The 20,469-nt window shown below is 38.6% G+C and overlaps 2 protein-coding genes across 6 annotated transcripts in view; one reads left to right on the top strand and one right to left on the bottom strand.

Moving 5' to 3' along the window:
* Positions 1 to 20,469, top strand: part of LOC112000313 (probable aminotransferase TAT2) — a 32,494-nt gene extending 12,025 nt beyond the window's left edge. Inside the window, exons 1-8 of one of the 5 annotated variants that reach the window (XM_065781190.1) lie at positions 15,089 to 15,172; positions 15,507 to 15,879; positions 17,195 to 17,534; positions 17,651 to 17,869; positions 18,361 to 18,420; positions 18,810 to 18,965; positions 19,058 to 19,151; positions 20,195 to 20,469. In XM_065781190.1, coding sequence (XP_065637262.1) covers positions 15,623 to 15,879; positions 17,195 to 17,534; positions 17,651 to 17,869; positions 18,361 to 18,420; positions 18,810 to 18,965; positions 19,058 to 19,151; positions 20,195 to 20,322 — 1,254 coding nt within the window. In that variant the 5' untranslated portion in view covers positions 15,089 to 15,172; positions 15,507 to 15,622 and the 3' untranslated portion in view covers positions 20,323 to 20,469. Of the gene's footprint in view, positions 1 to 15,088; positions 15,173 to 15,363; positions 15,880 to 17,194; positions 17,535 to 17,650; positions 17,870 to 18,360; positions 18,421 to 18,809; positions 18,966 to 19,057; positions 19,152 to 20,194 lie in introns of those variants that run through there. The other 4 variants (XM_024032412.2, XM_024032414.2, XM_065781189.1 and 1 more) reach the window with 4 other exon arrangements.
* Positions 10,974 to 11,921, bottom strand: LOC112000309 (uncharacterized). Its single transcript, XM_024032408.1, has one exon. It carries the CDS (start codon positions 11,919 to 11,921, stop codon positions 10,974 to 10,976), a length of 948 nt encoding a protein of 315 aa, XP_023888176.1.

Raw genomic sequence — 20,469 nt, 5'->3', positions numbered from 1 at the left:
CGTCAGTACACAAACTGACGACCATAAGGCAGATAACCTCGTCACGAGATGATGGGATTTTGCCAAAACTTTCTACAATCATTAAAACAAAATGATCAAAAACTGACGGGTTCATCAAAGTTAACCAATGGTTTAATAAAACTAACGGTACAACTAAAGTGAGAAGGCCCACAATCTTGGTTTCAGAACATACAAGAAAACCAAGCAAAATAAGCCACGCAAACTGACGGCGTCATAAACAAATCCAAGCTTAAAAAAGAAGGCGTTTAAATAAAAAGGGGACTGTTAAAATATTACACAACGGTACCCAAAGGGGCACTTAAATAAGATTGTCTTCTACATAGAAAAAAAATATAATAATAATAAATGAAACAAAATAAGAATGATAAAAACGTCACTTCAAGAAATTTTCTATTTCGCGGCAGGCTCCTCTTCGTCAAGCAGGACCATAGGGGGAGTGGCTGCAGCCGTCGGAAGGTTCGCAGCGGGTTGGGCCAATACAACCCCACTCTCTTCAGGAGGGGGGGAATCAACAGGGTCGTCAACACCAGGGGTGACGGCATCTGTCGCAGGCGTCATGGGCCGAGCGTCATCTATGTTGATGCCAGAAAGGTCCAAATCAGGAAAAGCTGACGCCACCTGTTTAAGACAGTCGTCGAATCCCGTGCCGTAATAACTGCCACAGGAATCGATAAAGGCATCTGACGCCTTGAATTTCTCAACAGCGTCAGCCCCTACCGTCTCCAACTGGTCGTAAAGAGCCGTCAGCTTTCCTTCTATTTCGAGCCGCTGACGCTTCGCCTCTTCCAACTCCGTCTTCACGTCTTTCAGCTCAACGTTAAGTATGCGCACCGCCTCTTTATACTGAGCCTGTTGGTTTCGCATATTGGCGTTGTGCTTGTTAACGCGAGTGACGACCCCCTCCTTGGCCACGCACCGATCCTGCAGCGCCTTCACACGAACCAAAGCCTAAAAAATGATATAACCGTCAGTTAGTAAAAAGAAAAAGTTGGGCACGACAGTCAAAGTAAAACTGACGGCTTACCCGAGAAAGGTCGAACAAGGCCGACGACCCCAGTTCTTCCGTCCCTAGCTGATCGCAAGGATCCATGTCCGTCGGCTTTATGAGGGCTTGGATGGCCTCGACGGCAAAGTCCTTGTGCATCAGCAGGCTCTGAGGTCCCTGCAGGACGGGACCAGAAGAGGTCATGACGCCCTTCCCAGCTCCATGACCCGACGTAGGGGGCGACTTCACGGGAGTGACGGCTGGTCTCTTCGGCGGGCGAATGACCACACCGTCAGTCTTCCTCTTCTGGGAGCCCTTGGCGACGGTCCTGGGGGCAGACGTAGACGTCGCCTCACCCTTAGCTTTCTTCTCCTCCCGCTGACGGGCAGCAGCGGCCTTAATTCGCTCCTTAGCAACATCCATTTCTGCAACAGGCAAACAAAAGCAAACATAAGGGAAAGCCGACGACTAAAAGTTTAAAAGCTGACGGATAGGTAAAGACTCACGGTGACGAGCAAAATCTTCCAACCTACGAGCTTCGGGCGTTGGTTCGGGACCCCCACAGTATGTGTAAAGAGTATCGAGGGTAATTAAGTCCCGGCACGATCGCTCTCCTATGGGTATCTCCAAAAGCCGACGGATGAAGTCTTCTTGCTCGTCAGTTATTGATGGACGAGCGAAAGCTGAAAAAAAAATTTGCTGCGTTAGTATCTTTTCAAATTCAAAAAAAAATATATATGGCAAACTGACGAGGATAAAAGGTGACGACTAAGACCTGACTCCTTAACAAAACCCCAAGTATTGTCAAAACAACCATGAGGAATTGTTTCCCATTCATCCTGACGGCACACCCAATCCGTCCCCTCTACGAAAAAGAACCTACTCTTCCAGGCTCTATTGGAATCTGGCATTTCAGACACCAGCCTTAAATCCTTCTCCCTGACGGCGAAGTGATACATCCCTCTTGATGAAGAAAGGTGCCGAGGTCTATAACAATAGAAGAATTCATCTAAAGTAAGCTGACGATGACCTCCGCTTAAACGACCCCACAACACCTCGGCACTTATAAAAATCCTCCAGGAGTTTGGGGCAATCTGACTAATTGAGATGCCAAGGTAATCAGCTAGCTGACGGTGCAAAGCCGTCAGGGGCAATCTCAACCCGGCAGCAAACATGGCGTCATACATGCCAACGTCTGCAGTTCTTCCCGTGTAACACTTCTCACCCTCCATAGGCAGACGGATGGGAATATGGTCTGGGATTTGAAAACGGGTACGTAATTCATTAAAAATTTTAAGTGTCATCTTTGGAGAGAATTTATTCACAGCCCAGTCCTTGGGAAGGATGAAGGGACGGCTACCTTCAGGACCTACAGAATCCCCTTCACTAGACTCCTCGACGCCTTCATCCCCGTCACTATTCCCCCCTAATTCAACTTCACTCCCCTCGCCTACTTCTTCCTCCTGGCCGCCGTTTCCTTGACTTTCCATTTCTTCGACGGCAACATGTGCTGACGTCTCCCTCTCTGACGACCAGGAGGAACTCTCAGACTCACTACTTGAGCCTGAACCAAACACCTCGTCGTAGCCCGCTCCTTCGCGGACCGACGACTGATCACTCGACATCTACCTACAAGTGACGGGTGTAAACTAAGCACCTAGGATGACGACCTCACTTTAAAAAAGAAAAGAAGAAATTTGAAAGCAGACGAGAAAGGAAGGGAAACTTACGAGTTCTGGATTGACGGTTGAAAAAGCAACAGCAGGAGCGATGGTAGAGCTGACGGAATCTGGGCGACGGATGTGCTCTCCAGAAATCAAGTGGATGAAATAGTGAAATGAGGAGAGGGGACCACGTATATATAAGGCAAAACGCACGGAAGACGAAGCGACGCCCGCGTATCCGACACGGAGCCAATCCCAGCATGCCACCTGTCCTAGCATTTAATGCTAAAAGAGTCAGCAGTAATGATTCTTGTCCTGAATCAAAGTGGCAGGAAGCGACGAATACAAACTCCATAACCCGTCAGGTAAAGCCAACGGAGATATGGAGTAGGGGGCAACTGATATGGAAGAATTATAACAGGCGCCATGAACTTAACCCGTCAGCTTTTGTTCTGGCTGACGGGTCAAGACATGACGTAAGGTAAATGTGATGAAATGCACGCCGACTAAATCAAGACGAAACTGACGGGCTGAAGTCCCCAAGTCCAACTGACGGCTTTTTTGAAGCCCTTAGGTTACTGAGCGAAGCTTGAAGGCCGACGGGAAGTACAGGCTGACGTCTTAAAAGGCTGACGGTTATATGAAGACTATAACTTGGTCATCACGCATGGGTTTTAGAAATTGCTTGTACTCCACGCCCAGTATCAGAGTCCTATAAGGAAAGGATTCCGCAATCTACGCGCATAAGGATTCCTACAAGGAAAAGACTTCTACTCCAAGGAAAGAAGATCCACCCACTACTACTATAAAAACCCCAATACCCTCATGAGCCGAGGTACGCATAATTAACCCCTCTCTAGCACTCTAGAGTTGAAAGAAGTTCTAACTTGACCTTCGGAGGGTATTTGGCCGGCACCACACCGGTGCTCTCTGTGAGGTCTTTTTCTTTTTCATTGTGCAGGTGTTGTTTTTGAGCGTACACGCGTCGTGCAACTCACTGGTGAGATTTTCGGCATCATCAGTAAGCAATGATTACTTCAGAGATTTTGTCATCACTCTCCTGCCAAGTATCAGATTCATCAATGACTCGTGAGATTGTATTACGTTGCTTTCTATTCAAGGCCTTCTTATGAAAAAAATATGGTATTTCTGTCACCCTCCTTCAACCAAGGATTACCAGACCTTTGTTTCCACATTCTTTCCTCCAAATCAAGCAATCGATTCACCTCTGCTCTCTGTTGACATACCTCGTCTGTGTTTGACATCCCAGCTGATCTCGCCTCTAAAAGTTGTAGGATCTTGTGCTTCACCAGTTTTTTACCAATATGCCCAAATTCCTGCATGTTCCATCAGGATAGAGCCTCACGACGTTGTTCCATACACGTTGAAAAGCAATTTTCATCACTTCGAAGAGCACCTTCTGCCCAGATTTCTTTAACAATATTTGAACATTTTTCATCTTTGAGCCACATGGATTCAAATCTAAAAAGCCTCCTTGAATTCAGCGAAAAAAAAAAAAAAAGCCTCCTTTGTTTCTTACATTTAACCCGCTAGTTGAAACACAGCATTAAACAACAATGGTCAGAAACAGAAGAAGCTAAATGAAATAGCCGAGCATTAGGGAACATGTTAAGCCAATTTGTTGTTGTAAACAAACGATCAATTCTTTCCCGTATCCAACCCAAATCGTTACGAAACATACTCCACGTAAACCAAAAGCCCAGATATCCAACATCCTTCAAACCACAGGTATTTTGATACACTGACGGAAGTTTTCTATCTGTCTAGGAGGTCTGTCTCCCCACCCTTCTTTTTTTTATAAAAGAAGTCTTTAACTCATTCTATGGCTGCTTCGTTTGCTTTTTTTGATTCGATTCAGGCTCTAACTCTGCTTCAACTTTAATATAATGTTACATAGGATTGATAAAGATGTACTAAAAACACTTTCAAGGACTAAATACTCCACTACAACCAACAATGTACAATAACGTCTTTGTATATATATGTCAAGTTGTAAACCCAAACAAGAGTAAGATTGTACATTAGGCCTACAAATGGACCCAATATATGTCCTTTTAGAGTGGGCCTACATGTGGCGTCTCTGAATTTAATTGTAGGAACTAGTTTTAGTCAGAATGATACTGATTGGCCTTAATGTGTTGTTAAATGGCACATCTGCACGTGGAACTGATACCATTTATTACAAATAGTTTGGGAGGTAAGTTATTTGGTATCAAATGATATCATATTAATAGTATTAAAATTTAATAAGAGTGAGACATATCAGTAAAAAATAATTATTTCACTAATAAATAAAAGACATGTGTTAGTGGGTAGTTATTTTTACATACATATTTTTTATTTATTGAATTTTAATCTAAATAATATAATATTATTTGATTACAAAATACTTTTTCAAGAGATAAAAGACAATAATTGTTTATTGTACAATATGAAGCCACGTTCAGATGTGCAGAAAAGGATTATTTTTTATATATTAAAAAAAAGGAAATGACAAAGATGTGATATTAATTATTAAGTTAAAATCAAATACCAATCAGAGTTCCGTGTTAAACTTGGAGTGTAACATGTAGACACGTGGTGCTTTTACTTCCTTGTTTGCAAGCAAGAGCACTTGTCAAGCTTTTTGTTTTTTTTTTTGGGATAAACTTGTCAAGCTTTCAGTTTCAGGTGAAAAGACAAAAATCAAATACTGATTGGTAGAATTTCAGTCATTATAGAATTTCCTTGTGATTGGTACATCAAATACGTGCTTACGTGTTTAGGCTTGGCCGCTTGGGTCCAACCTGCCAAAAAAAAGGATGTTATTTATATATAATGAATTGAAAATAGAAAATGAGTACAAGATTTGAGAAAATAGAAAATGAGTATAGAAAATAAAAGGAAAAATGAATTCACAATACCAAACAATACCATAGTATATATTCCGTATACAAGGAAATGATTTCAAATTTATTATTAAAAAAATTAAAATTAAAATTTCCTATTTCAATATCTCTCTGAATCTCCATCTTTTTTTTTTTTTTTTTTTTTTTTGATGAACGACGATATCATATAAATCAGAAAGTTACATATGGTTCAGTACAAACTCTATTGAAGGCAACCCCATTACAATCATCCTCCAAGGCCATAGCTAAGTCCACAGGCGGACTGGAAAATAAAATGTAATCTAGTTCTTGGTCAGCCCCTAATCTAGCCATTTGATCTGCACATCGGTTAGCTTGCCGGAAACAATGCTTCAGCTGAACTTGCTAAAAATTGGTCATCAACTGCCTGCAATCGTCCAAAATGGGAGATATAATCTGATTTACATAAGCAGAATTTTTTATGACATCCACAATCACTTTGGCATCTATCTCAACAACAAGACAAGAGATATTTAAGCTCCTACACAGCAGAAGGCCGTCCCTCAATCCCCAAAGTTCAGCAGCAAAACTATTGGTTGCTCCTACATGCCTTGTGAAACCAGTAACCCAATTCCCATGCTCATCCCTCACAACCCCTCCACAACCCGCCCGCTCCATACACCCTATAACCGAGCCATCCGTGTTCGATTTTTTCCACCCTAAGGGCGGTTTCTCCCATCTAATTTCCTTGCTGACTTTTCTGACAGGATTACGTGGAGAAGTGACACAAAACATAAACTCTGCAGTTTGGTTGTAAATCTCCCTATATAAGTTCGGGTTTGGGCTTTTTCTATTAAAAACAAAAGAATTTCTGCTCTTCCATATGCACCACACAGCAAAGTTAAAAAGAATTCCCCAAGGTGGCTTCCCTTGAATGAGACTACATCTCATTTTCCCATTGCTTTGCAGCCAACTATGCAGGTTACTTTTCCAAAAATCACTATTATTGCCCTTCACACCCAGCTGACTCCATATTTGCTTTACTCTTGGACAATCTCTAAAGGCATGCAAAATGGTTTCCGGTTCTCTATGACAAAAAGGACACCCTTCATCTTCCATAAAACCTCTTCTAGCAAGGCAAGCTTATGAGAACATCTCCACAGGAAAGTTTTAATTCTAGGGAGTGTATCTAATTTCCAAACCCAATCAGCATCTACTATTCCCACATCCTCCACATCATCCACCTCTCTAGCAAAGGAGTAAGCACTTTTGATATCAAAACAACCTCTAGCATTACCTCTCCATCCTATCCTATCCCTTCCTCCATCCGCTAAAGAAATGGGAATGGCTTGGATGATTGATTTAATTTCAGGTGTAAGCTCAAAAGGAATTCGATTCCAATCCCAAACTCCGCTCACCAAAACATCTTTAATCTTCCATTGACTTGCTTCATGGGTTAAAGGACCATGAATAAGACTACGGATAGGCCCTTTACAAGTCCAATTATCCAGCCAAAAGCTGAGCGTGCTGCCTCTATGGACCACCCACATACTGCCTTTGTTAAAAGTTTCCCTGCCCTTCTTAATGCCTCTCCAAACTTGAGAGCAAGGCAGCCTGTCCATATTCACAGAACTTAATCTCCTATTGCTGCAATATTTTCCCCTCAGCACTCTCACCCACAAGGCATCTTCTTCCGTATGAAACCTCCAATTCAACTTGGCAAGAAGTGCGGTGTTTCTACCCTTTGCCTTATGCAAACCCAGCCCGCCTTCATCTTTAGGTTTTGTTACTTTTTGCCAGCCAACCCAGTGGATTTTCCTAGTAGTTTCTGAGGAACCCCACAAGAAATTTCTATTAATCCGGTCTATGCCATCCAAAATTCTTCCTAGTAAATAAGTGCCTTGCATGACGTAAGAAGGGATAGTTGACGAGGATGCTTGGATCAAGACAGCCCGGCCAACCAAGGAGAGCATGTTAGCTTTCCACCCGGCCAATTTTTGTTTGACTCTATCCAAGATAAAATTAAAATCTTAAGCGGTGGACCCCGGATGCTTGATGGGAAAACCAAGGTATTTGCCAAGAGAGGCCGTGGAGGAAAACCCAAGAATATCACAAAGGGATTCTCTTGTATCCCTATCCACATTAGGAGAAAAATACACTCTTGATTTGGTAATGCTCACAGATTGTCCCGACATGCTACAAAATTCATTAAGAACATCTCTAATAACAGCACAACTCCTCCCATCAGCCCTTCCAAATAACACTAAATCATCCGCAAAGAATAAATGCGAAAAGGATGGCCCACTCTGAGAAGCCTTAACAGGCTGCCACAGTTTTTCCTCACATTTTTCTTGAATAAGTTGACCAAGGAAGTCCATACATAATATAAACAAGTATGGGGATAACGGGTCTCCTTGCCTAATTCCTCTCGATGGGTAAATGGGGTCCAAAGCTTCTCCATTCACCAAGATTGAGGTTATAACTGTAGAAACGCAGCTCATAATGATCTCAATCAAATCAGAAGGCAGATTTGCTCTAATAAGCATGTCTCTTATAAAGCTCCACTCAAGCTTATCATACGCTTTCTCTAGGTCCACTTTAATGGCCATATAGCCCACTTTCTCCTTCTTCTTGCTAAGGGTGTGAACAATTTCCTGCACAATAATCGCATTGTCCATGCCTTTCCTTCCCGAAACAAAGGCAGCTTGAAGAGTGGATATGAGCTTCTCCAAAAAAGGCCTCAGTCTAGTAACAATAATCTTAGTAATCACTTTATAGACTGTATTGCATAAGCTAATAGGCCTATAGTTGCCCAAAGTCTCCGGTCCTTGAATCTTAGGAATAAGAACAATGTGAGTCATATTCAAGAATTCTGGCACTTTCCTCTCAACAAAAACTTTCTTCACCAAATCAATGACCGAGTTGCCAACAATCAACCAAAATCTGTGAAAAAACCCCGCATGCAAGCCATCCGGCCCTGGGGCCTTAAATGCCTTAAGAGACCATAAGGCATTTTTAATCTCCTCCACCGAAGCACCCCCGCTAATACTCTCCCTTTCCTCATCTGACAATTGGCCTTGCCAACAAGTGGTTAAAGGAATAGACCAAGAAGAGCTAGAGAGAGATGAGGCGTACACTTCGTTGAACCCACTCCAAATGACATTTTTAATTTCCTCTTCCTCATACAACCACTCCCCTACTGAATCTTTAATCGGCAAAATCTTATTCCTCTTTCTCCTAACCAAGGTAGACACATGATAAAATGCAGTATTTCTATCTCCTTGAATCATCCAATTAACTCTAGACTTTAGAGCCCAAATTTCTTCCTCCTGATTTAGCACATTATCAAGCTCTTTAAGCAAGTCACTTTCAAGATTAAGAAGGAAGTTTGATGGTCTGATCGCTATAGCCCGCTGAATACCATTCAAACGAGCCATAATATTGTTTTTCCTAGCAAACACATTCCCGAAATGGGTTCTATTCCACTTTTCAGCCTCTTTAGAGAACGAATCTATAGCATCCGCAAGCATGGGGTACTGTCTCCATGCATGAGAGACTATGTTAGGAAAAGTTGGGTCAGATAGCCAACAAGTTTGGAACTTAAAAGGTTTCTTCCTATTAACAACTGCTCTTGGCTGTATATCCAACAGCACAGGGCAATGATCAGAGTGGCATCTAGTCAGGTGAATCACTTTAGCTTCAGGGTACATAAGGCACCAGCTGGGGTTAACAAAAAATCTGTCAATCCTCTCTTGAATGAGAGTTTGAACATTTCTTTTATTAGTCCACGTGAACCGCGGCCCAGAGAACCCAATGTCAATCATACTGCATTTATCTAAGCACTCTTTAAACAGAAGCGATCTACTAACACTGACAGCCCTACCCCCAAATTTATCACCCCCCAAAAGGGGCTCATTAAAATCACCAGCTAAAACCCAAGGCATATCATGCATCTCAGCAACTTTAATTAAATTATCCCATAAAACATGTCTTTCTGCCATTCTAGTACTTGCATATAATGCAGTAAACAACCAGCTAGAGTTAGAATTTCGTACCTTTACAACGGTATGAATTTCCTGTTCAGTGTTGGCTAATGCCGTAACCTCCACCCTGTCAGAATTCCACATCAACCATAAACCACCCGCATAACCAATAGTCTCTGTGTGGATAGCACCATCAAACGGTAGCCTATCTGTAATTTCCTTGGTCCTCTCCCCTCCAACTCTAGTTTCCATTACTACCAAAATTGCTGGATTACGACACCGAATCAGCTCCCTAACATGTCTCTGAAAAGAGGGCTTCAGAGCGCCCCTACAATTCCAAGAAATTATATTCATAATAATCAAGTGCTCTAAAGAAAACCTTACATCAACAGGACGGAGTGCCTCCACCTCCTCCCTCAAGCTCCATTCGATCCAGATCACCTTCTCTGTTGGCTGTCTCATGGTTGGACACTCCATTGATGCTATTTGGAGTATCTACTCCCAATTCAGTCCTATTATCTCTTCCACCTTCCACAGATCCACCATAAACACCCACCATTGCTTCCTCACTGCCTCCCACACCTGCTCTAGGAGATACAACTCGCCCTCCCTCGCTCTCCTCTCCAGTCGAAGTAGGTTGTGCTTCCATACCAGCTTCAATATCTTGTTGAAACCACCCATGGTCAGAGTTACAAGCGCCGTTATCACCGCTGGTCCCACCTCTGAATTGATAACCCACAAGAGAGTTCGATCCATTAGAAAACTGGAATTGAGAGTGGGTACTCGGACTGCCACTGCCTTTCTCTTCTCCATACAAGCGATCTTCATTCACGCGCCTTACCTGAGCACTTTGAGACTGAGGCGAACCAGCAAGCATATCTCCCTCATCGGCGCTAGCACGAAGAGACTAAGTTGTCTTGTTTCGTGCCTTACCCTTCTTGCCCTTAACTGAAGCTAACGGGTTGGATTTATTGGGCTTGAGCATTACACCAGCTGGGCTGCCTATATCATTGGGCTTAAATGAGTTTGCCTCCTTCCCAGGCCTAAACTCGTCCTTCTCAATATGAAGCAAACTTGGGCCTGTAACTTTAACTTCAATAGCTGGCTTTAGTCTCTCCTTCACCAAGCACTGAATTGCATTAGTGATTTGAAGCCCATCAATGGTTCTCTGGGGAGTTAGCTTTCTCTTAAAATCTCTACTCGGCCCAGTGCTCACAACTAGTGACTCTAACGGCATGTAAGACCGTGTCTCCTTTCCTGCTCGTGGCTGGCCATGCGCCAACTTCATCATGGTCCCATAAACTTTCTGCTGATTTGGCCCTTGTTTCTTGTGCACTACCATAATCCACGGACCGTACTTACTCTCGGGTACATCCTCTTGCGCACTACCATGCATGTTCAGGCTGGGCCCCACATTTTCCTTGGCTTTTACAGGATCATGCAAGTTGCATGCCTACGTCTCAGACGCGCCATCAGATTGGTTAGCTTCCTGACTCGGCGGTGAAGGTTGGCGGATGACATACGGACATTGCTCCTTACGGTGTCCTAATCTTCCACACCCGAAACACAGCTTATGGATTCCTTCATAGCACACCGGCTGCTCACGTTTCCCTATCAATATGGCCGTAACAAGAGGCTTCTCGACATCGACCTGTACACAAAGCCGGGCAAATCTACCTTTAGTCTCTGAGGCCGTGTGAGTATCCACTCTCAACACATTACCAATCGCTTTACCTATCTGAAGTAATGCCTCCGCATGGTAATATTCTATCGGGAGTTCGTTCAACCTTATCCACACAGCCACTGAAGACACATTTGCCGTCGCCGGTGAAAAATCTGGTTCCCAAGGCCTTATGGATAAGAAGTGCTCTCCAATAAACCAAGGTCCCCTTTTCAGCGTAACTTCATAATCTTCTCTCAAAGAAAATCTTGTAAGGAAGAAACCATGGCTTAAATCTACACAATCCAGTCTTCCAGCCGGCCTCCACAGGGATAACAGTTTATTTTGTTGAAAGCTTAAACCCACGGGCCTCCCATAGACCTTGACTATGAGGGCTTTGTACCAGGGGCTACGGATCTTCTGTTTTAGCTCCTTAGAGAACTTCACTGCCACCAATCCTTCCCTCAGACCTTCGACCTCTTCATCAAAATCAGCATCATCTTCCATGAGGTTTCCAAAGTTGAAGGCTTGCGTGAAGGCACCAGGAATATCACCGACCAATTTGTCTTTGAAGGACATGTTTCTACTCCAAACATCTCTACCATTCCTTGGAGAAGAAGCAGCTGAATCCAGCCCTTCTTGGAAGCCCACATGACTAACGTCTTTAACTTTTTTCGTACTACGCACAAGTTCCTCCTGTTCCTCCTTAGAGAGAGCACGAGAGCTTTCCTGTGAACTCATTAACGTTATCTATGTTACCGAGACTGTCTAAAATCTCTGAATCTCCATCACTTTCCAATTTACATGGAAAGTGAACAACGGATTTGGAGGGAAACAAAAAATTTCCATTTTATTTCTCTCCCCTTCATTTCCACCCATCCAAATAAGGGATTTGTTTCTTTTCCCTTGGACCAAGCGTAGTGTTAGGAGAGAGCTACACTATTGAACTTTCACATTACTCTTCATTGTTCCACTATCAATTTTATGTTTCTTTAATCTTTAATAATGAGCATTCATTTCTATATGTCAATTGTGTGCGTGGACAACAACCAAGCAAAGGTGAGGTGAGATTGAGAACGTGATCAGAAGCACAAAGGAATTCTATCCTAACAATAACTTGTCATTCCTGTGGTCTACCATTGTATTAAAAGACTTACATCTATTTAAAATGATTGAATTAATTTTTTTTTTAAACAAAAACTAATTACTGACTCATTAATTTTAAACAAGTAGGAGCCTTTTAGTGGAATGGTGGACAAGTAATGTGGTCTACCAGAGGACTGTATAATTTCTCCCTATCTAGACCCTAATCCCCCCACCTCTAGATCGTACTAGTGAAAGTCAATTGATTTGATTGATTCAACTGGCGAGTTTTGAGATAGTTTTGAAAAATATAAATAGATTTTTTTTTTTAAAATAGAAGTAGCATGCCCACAACAAATTTTTAGTAGTAAGTTATTATTAGTTCTAATTTTTTTTTATATAATTATTAGTTCTAATTTGAATACATCACTTAAATTACTTTTTTACTTATCAATAATAGGCGTTAACAACCTTGTCACGTAACATTTCTTTTTCAAAAATTTGGTTTTATCGGTTCACAATTTCACTCTCCACTTTAGTACACTCTAGTATACATGCTAACTTATAGCATGTATTTTATGAATGATAATTGTTTGTGAGCAAATTGCATTTTCTCCTCTAGTAGGCAACAAGTGATGATTTATAAGTAGGGGTGTTTGTGGTGCGGTGTGGTGTGGTTTTGGGCCATTTTTAGCATCACATTTTACGGTGCGGTTTAGCTAAAACTATAACTGCACCGCACTTTATTTTTGCGATCACAGTGCAGTGCGGTGTGATGCGGTGCAGTTTAAAGTTTAGCCAAAACTATAACAGCACTGCACCTCATTTTTGCGGTCACATATGCAGTGCGGTGTATAAGATGCAATTTGAATGATTTGAAATTGGTATATTTTTCAAATTTTGGGCTTTTTTTACCCAACTCAAAAATAATTTTTCCCTTTGTTTTGGTCCAAGTTTTAAACTATTGAGTTAGTTTTTCTTTATTTTGGGTTGGCTTTCCTAATCAACACTTGCTAGGATTATCAAACTATTTTTTTTTTTTTTTTGAAAACTAGGGTTATTAAACTATTAGTAATACATTTAATATTAAAAATAATTAAATATATTAATATATAGAGAGAGTGTGGTTTGTACAGTTTTCTTATTATAAAATTGCAAATTGCACTGCATCATGCAGTGTGGTGCAGTGTAGTGCAATATTTACTTGTGGTGCGGTGTGGTTATGCCATTTTGCGGGCAGTTTTGGTGCGGTTTTTGCAGTTTATGTGGTTTGGTAAATACCTCTATTTATAAGACTTTAATGTGTATTATTTAATCAAGTCACACTTAATTTATTAAAGAGTTTTGTGACTAAAATGACACATAGTTGATATTCCTATATAATGGGTTGGAGAAAGATAGTTCTAAATTAGTTTAGAGTTAAATATTTTCAATTAAAAATTTTTGAGAAAATATTTATGAAAACTAGCCTATTCACTACAAAAAAACTCGTCCTACACCAACGCTTTTTCCCCGCTGGGTAGAAGGTAAAAAAACAGTATAGGGAGATAGAGTTTGTGTGAAAAATTAGGTATCTATGACAGTTCTCATAAATATTTTTCATTTATACAAAAATAAAAGATTATTAATAACTACCGTATTTATTAAATTTTATGTTTAGACAAAAAACAAAAGAGTACTAATAACTCCCATAATTATTGTATTTTAGATTTAGAAAAAAGTAAAAAAGAGAGAAAAAAAAAAAATCTTATTTTGTTAAATTTTCTCTGTGCATCAGCATTACACTGGTTTAAAAAAATAAAAATAAAATAATCTTGTGTCACTATTTAACCTTTTTTGTGTGGCTTTATCTCCAAATATGTGTGACATCCTTGCGTTACGATCTGCTTGATTATATATATATATTTTTTAACTTTTGACCGTTTGTTTTCGATAGACATTAAAGGCATTCTAATAATATTACCATTAGTTTTTTATTTTTATTTTTTATAGTAAAGAATATTTGTGGTCGATATATAGGCCATAGGGATATCTAATTAGTTCGTGTAGCGTTGTTCTGCCCGTATTTGATAAGAAAAATTATAATAGATAAGAAAAATTACAATATAAAATGTATTACAATCTTTAACGTCCTTGGTGAGGCTTGTATTGTGCTTTTGTTCTTTGAATCAAGCAGAATAGGGTTGTAAATTGTAATCAAGCCTAGTTGAGTGGAGTATCAAATGTGCTAGATTCAATCAGGAAATTGTGAATGTTAATTTGTCAGGTCAATAAAAGAGTTAAACATTGATATGATCCAAAGAGAAAATAAAAACAAAAGTAATTTGAAGAATATTGCAAAGTAAAGTACCCAATAACCAAAATCAACGAAAGAAAAAGAAAAAAAATATGGCTGGTGGAAGAGAAACAGAGACTTACCAAGGACTTTGTTGGGTTTGGCGGCAGACTTGGATGATGAAGAGATAGAGAGAATGTGTTTGTTTTATTTTTTTATATGATTTTTTTTTTTTGTTTTTGTTTGAGAATATAAAAAATCAGGGTTGTCTTATTTTGTGGATAATGTTTTAGTGGAAGTTAAAAATATATTATTATATTGTTATCCTCTAATTTTGTCCCTGCTTAAACTAAAGGCATAGGAATATTTTTAAAGTATCAAAAAGTTCATTCCAAACAGAAAAAACCCTTAAATAGTAATATAGATAGAGATAAAAAATAATACATATATATGACCGTGTCTTATGATAAAAAACCACTATTCTTCAATTGTCTTTTGATTCTAATCCAAATATAAGATTCAAAGAAACAAAGTTTAAGCCACAAATACATATATCTTCACCTTTCTTCCCCTCTCAATTTTTACCTGGAGAATTTTGAAGAACAGGATATGTAGTACACAATAAATTGTTTAGGTACTTTTTTCATTTCATTTCATATAATTACTTTTAATTAATTATTTCAAGCCATTACTATTTACTACTACTATTGTGAATAAAAAGCCTTGATAGTGACAAAAATCTTATCACGAGATGACACACCGGTGGCGGTGTGTGGCCCTCCCTAAATCTAATATTAATAAACATTCATGTTTGTTTGGGTTAATACAAAACAAGTGGGCTGGGCAGTTGGAGTAGAGATACTTCCTGAAAAAGATTGCACAGAGTAGTTTGCGTTGTTCATGCTTCATTGTATGGTTTAATTAATGTTGTCCACCACGTAACTGCCTTATTTTGTTTGCATGCGAAGCCGGCCGTGGAACTTCAACGAGTGGTCTCTGTGCATGTTCGCCAATCGCTAATTATTATAAATATAAATTGGAGCCTAGCCTCTTAATTTCTACCAAATAGCAGCCAAGAATAAACATGGAGAATGGAACTCTCAACCATGGTGTGGACACGGGTTCGACCATCACCATCAAAGGCATTCTTAGCCTGTTAATGCAAAATATTATTGATGAACAAACTAGTGACAAGAGGGTGATTTCTCTAGGCATGGGCGACCCTTCTGCTTATTCCTGCTTTCACACTACCCATGTTGCTCAAGAGGCTGTTGTTGATGCTCTCCAATCTGACAAGTTCAATGGTTATGCACCAACTGTTGGTCTTCCTCAAACTAGAAGGTAATTCTTATTCTTTTAGACTATTTCCTTTTTCAATTTTTGTTGTAATGTTTCATCAGTTTTTTCGTGCCCTCAGTTTTCTGGAATTTGTTCCTAGTTTATCTTCAAACTATAAACTTGGGGTTGTGGCTCTCCACTAGATTCGGGATTTTTGTGGCAGTTTCAATTTGGAGCTACTTTATCCATTAAAAAATAACAGTTGCAGTTTATAGTTTATAATTGCAATATAGTTGTCAATCGGTTCTTTTGGCTTTAAATTTAATTTTTTTCCACAAGTAGAGTTCAAATGTAATCTGGGTGTCTGACAACTTCTCTTTGATTTTGGGGATTTTTTTTTTTTTTTTTCTTTCAAATGTGTTCACACTTCTTAGTTATTGTTTTACTTGTGCTTTCAAATTATGACTTCTGCTACCAATTTTCAGTAAAACATTGTACTAACATGTTTTGAAATTCATCTAATTACATTGAATTTGCGTAATATTTCTTACTGTTTTGAGGAAGTTAAATAGAAAAACTTCGCTTTTCATTACCTTCTTCTCAACTAATCATTTAATTCTTTAAAACTGCAGTTAATTTAGAAGTAACAATCTGGGTTTGATTCTTATATATTACTGTCACAGTTGAAATTTAAAACTGATTGAGCCTATTTCTTTTTGCCAAGTAATTTGATCCTGTTTCAATCAGCTCTAATTACTTATCTGTTTGGAGTTGCAATCAAAAGTAGTTTAAAATACTATTTTATTCTAGCTTCTATTTCAACAGCTTGTATAATAGCAGTCTGTGTCACTATTGCTTTCTCTCACCTTTTGGGATTTTTTCTTTTCTTGTGGTGGATGTACGTCTTCTTCTCTATTTTTCTAATTTAATAAATTTTTAGATCTTTGTTTTGTCCATTGAATTAAAGCAATACATGATGAAAGTATCCTTGTTCTTCCTTTAAATCTTCAACTTCGATGCAGGCATGATTCATCCTAGAGAAATATGTCTTCTGAATAAATAAATGTATGAGTTTGTACTCATTAGAGAAATTTGTCTATGAATAATAGCAAATTATGTAATACTCTTGTCAGTAAATGTTATCTCTATCCCAATCTGATCCTGCCAACCACTATTAGAGCTAGAGTAATTGATAAATTACTGACATTTTAAATGGGAGATAGAGTGGAGACAGAAATCGAACGTAGGATCTTTTGCTTTGATAACATGAAAAATTATCAATTGTTCCAAAAGTTTAACCTGTTAGAAAATGGTGAATTTAACAATATATTAGTTGTGAATTTTCTTCACTAATTTTCTTCTATTTTAAAATGAACAGAGCAATTGCTGAATATTTGTCTCGTGATCTTCCATACAAGTTATCATCTGATGATGTTTTTATCACCTCTGGTTGCACACAAGCCATTGATGTTTCGTTGGCAATGCTTGCCCGCCCTGGTGCAAATATCTTGCTTCCAAGGCCAGGCTTCCCAATTTATGAACTTTGTGCTGGATTTAGGCATCTTGAAGTTCGGTATGTTGATCTTCTCCCTGATAAAGGCTGGGAGGTTGATCTTGATGCCGTTGATGCTCTTGCAGATCAGAACACTGTTGCATTGGTAGTTATAAACCCTGGGAATCCTTGTGGAAATGTATACAGTTACAAACATCTAAAGAAGGTCAGTAGTCCAGGATATGGCTTCAAGTGCCATAAAATTTTGTACATATGGTGACTATAAATAGTTGGCATTATATAAAGATTTAATGTTATTCATTGTTTGTGTACTTCACCTAGATCGCAGAAACTGCAAAAAAGCATAAAATTCTTATAATTGCTGACGAAGTATATGGGCACCTTGCTTTTGGGAAAAATCCATTTGTGCCAATGGGAGTTGTTGGATCTGAAGTTCCTGTTCTCACACTTGGGTCTCTATCAAAGAGATGGATAGTTCCTGGATGGCGACTTGGTTGGTTTGTGACAAGTGATCCAAGTGGCATGTATCGGGAACCCAAGGTTCTCTCTCTATCTCTCTCTAATGTGTGAAATTCTCATTGTATACCTTCAATAATGCTTTGTAAATCTTTTCACTGATGGATTCAGTTGTCTAAAAGTGATTTAGAGATGTAAATTGCTCTAGAAAATATGTTTTTGTTTGGCTAGCATGGTTTTCCTCCCACAACATTTCACGGCAATGCATTATAGCTGTATATGGAATGTTCTAAAGATTAATTAGTCTTGAACACAATTTTTTGTTTCTGTTTCATTTGTTATTTCAAATTCTCGTTTACATTCAATCAAAATTCTTTATTTATGGTGCAACCAAGGGCTTTAATTATTAAAAAGATATGAAATAACCAGCTTTGGGCTTTTGGCTTCTGTTCATCTGGATAACTGTGGTCCAATATGTACTGCTGATTATAAACTGTTCATGATTTTCGTATCATACAATTTACATTAAATCTTTTTGTTGCTAAACCATCTTACTACTTTTTTTTTCCCCTCAGACTGTCGAGCGTATTAAGAAGTATTTTGATATTCTGGGGGGCCCTGCAACCTTCATTCAGGTTTTTTTATTTATATTTTATATGCTTGTTTTGAATTTCTAGAATGAAAACATACATTTTTTTCTTTTTCATTGATAGAATTGCCTACAATAAGATGATGTAGCTCATAGCTTCTCCAACTGAAATTAATTATTTATACATAGTTGCAAACTGAATTTTTGCCATAGTATCAATAAATATGCTGAACTTGAGTTAGAAAAAGTTCTATGGTGCTGCCACTTCTTGGTTAATGCTTGAACTCAAAGTATTTGACCTGTGATGATAAGTTGGGAATTGATTCTTCTGCCTTGAAATGTCTAAACTTTTATCTTTAACTAAAAACATGTAGCTGCTGATTTTCTTTGTGCCTATAATCCATCTACTTATTCATACATATTTTGGCGTGTTAGGCAGCAGTTCCCCGCATCCTTGAGCAAACTGATGAGGCTTTCTTCAAGAAAACTATTAATTTGCTAAAGAATGCGTCAGATATTCTCTGTGATACCATAAAGGAGATCCCTTGCATTACTTGTCCGCTAAAACCTGAGGGATCTATGGCAGTAATGGTGAGATTGACACTTTGCAGTTATCTTCGTGCTTAAAATAATGGATTCATAGAGATATGTAGTTGCTTTTTTATTTATTACATATGTTACAGGTGAAATTGAATATTTCGCTACTGGAAGACATCAGTGATGATATTGATTTCTGTTTCAAGCTGGCCAAAGAGGAATCAGTTGTCATTCTTCCAGGTATGACTTGATACATTCATTGTGTATTTATTAATTCAAAATATTTTCTTATTTCCTTAGGAAATTCATTTTCAGTTGCTGAAACAAAATCTACTTGTGCTGCATCTGCTGCATTTTCTAATGTGGGAGAATTGGTCCCGTTGTTTTCCAGGAAACCTCATTCTTTCCTTCAACTAAACTCAAATTCTATCCCCTATATTCTAAAGGATGATGGTCTTAAACACCTGAGATTTTATGAACCTCTAAAATCTTCCACATTCCCAACTACATAATTTCAATTCTGATTTCTTCCGTTCTCAATAAGGTGTATACATGAGGCTAGTATGAGATTCCCACATTCTCATTACATTTCATTTTTCATGTCTTATGATAAAAAGGTGCATTATCTCATGCTTGCTTCTGGACCAAAAAAGGAGTCCATCAATAGCTATATTTATGTTAAGTTAAAGTTTATATGTACTTTCAATTAACTTCATTAATGTTCTTTTCAAATATTATATGAAGTTCTGAATATCAAGGATCTTTCCCAAATCACATACTTAACAAGGTTGTCCAAAGTTCCCATTTGTTGAAGATGTTACGGTAATTCTAAGTCTAATTACAACTTATTTTTCTGAAGAAATTTGACTTAATATCACTCATTTTAGCATCTAGGAATCCAATAAAAAGCTGATTACACTATCATTAAAGCTTAACATACATTCATGCAAATGAGCATGTGGGACATACTCGCAGAGATGGAATGCACATCATATAGTTGAGCAACTTATCAAAAGTTAGGTTCATGAATTCCTGTGAGAAATAGGGCATATCAAGCATTCGCAGAATGCATTCAATTGGCATTTCTATTTTAAAATATTGTTTATCCTACAGAGAAAACATCACTGAGATTTCATATTACATTTTAGTACAACAAAAGTAATTGTCTTATGTTCAGTTTCCTCGGAATTCATTACACTTTTCAGTGTAGTACGCTGACTAGAAGCTCTAAGTAACTACTAACAAATGGATCTAACCCCTTTTTTTTTTTTTTTTTTTTTTAGGAATTACTGTGGGGCTAAAAAATTGGCTTCGTATTACTTTCGCTGTTGATTCTTCTTTTCTTGAAGAAGGTTTAAGGAGGACGAAATCCTTTTGTCAAAGACATGCAAAACAGTTACAAAGATACTAAACTACTGAAGTCAATAAAGTGTGATGCTTAAGTCATTGGTCTTGTCATTAAAATTTCTCCCAAAATTTCCTGACATATAAATTTTGTTATACACTTATACAGGGCAAAGTTAATCAGTAAAAATATATCAGATATTGTTGACATTTA

The sequence above is a fragment of the Quercus suber genome, unplaced genomic scaffold, assembly GCF_002906115.3.
Source record: "Quercus suber isolate HL8 unplaced genomic scaffold, Cork oak 2.0 scaffold_258, whole genome shotgun sequence".
NCBI lineage: Eukaryota > Viridiplantae > Streptophyta > Magnoliopsida > Fagales > Fagaceae > Quercus > Quercus suber.
The sequence above is the reverse complement of the archived record's forward strand: the minus strand, read 5'-3'. Positions and strand labels throughout refer to the sequence as shown.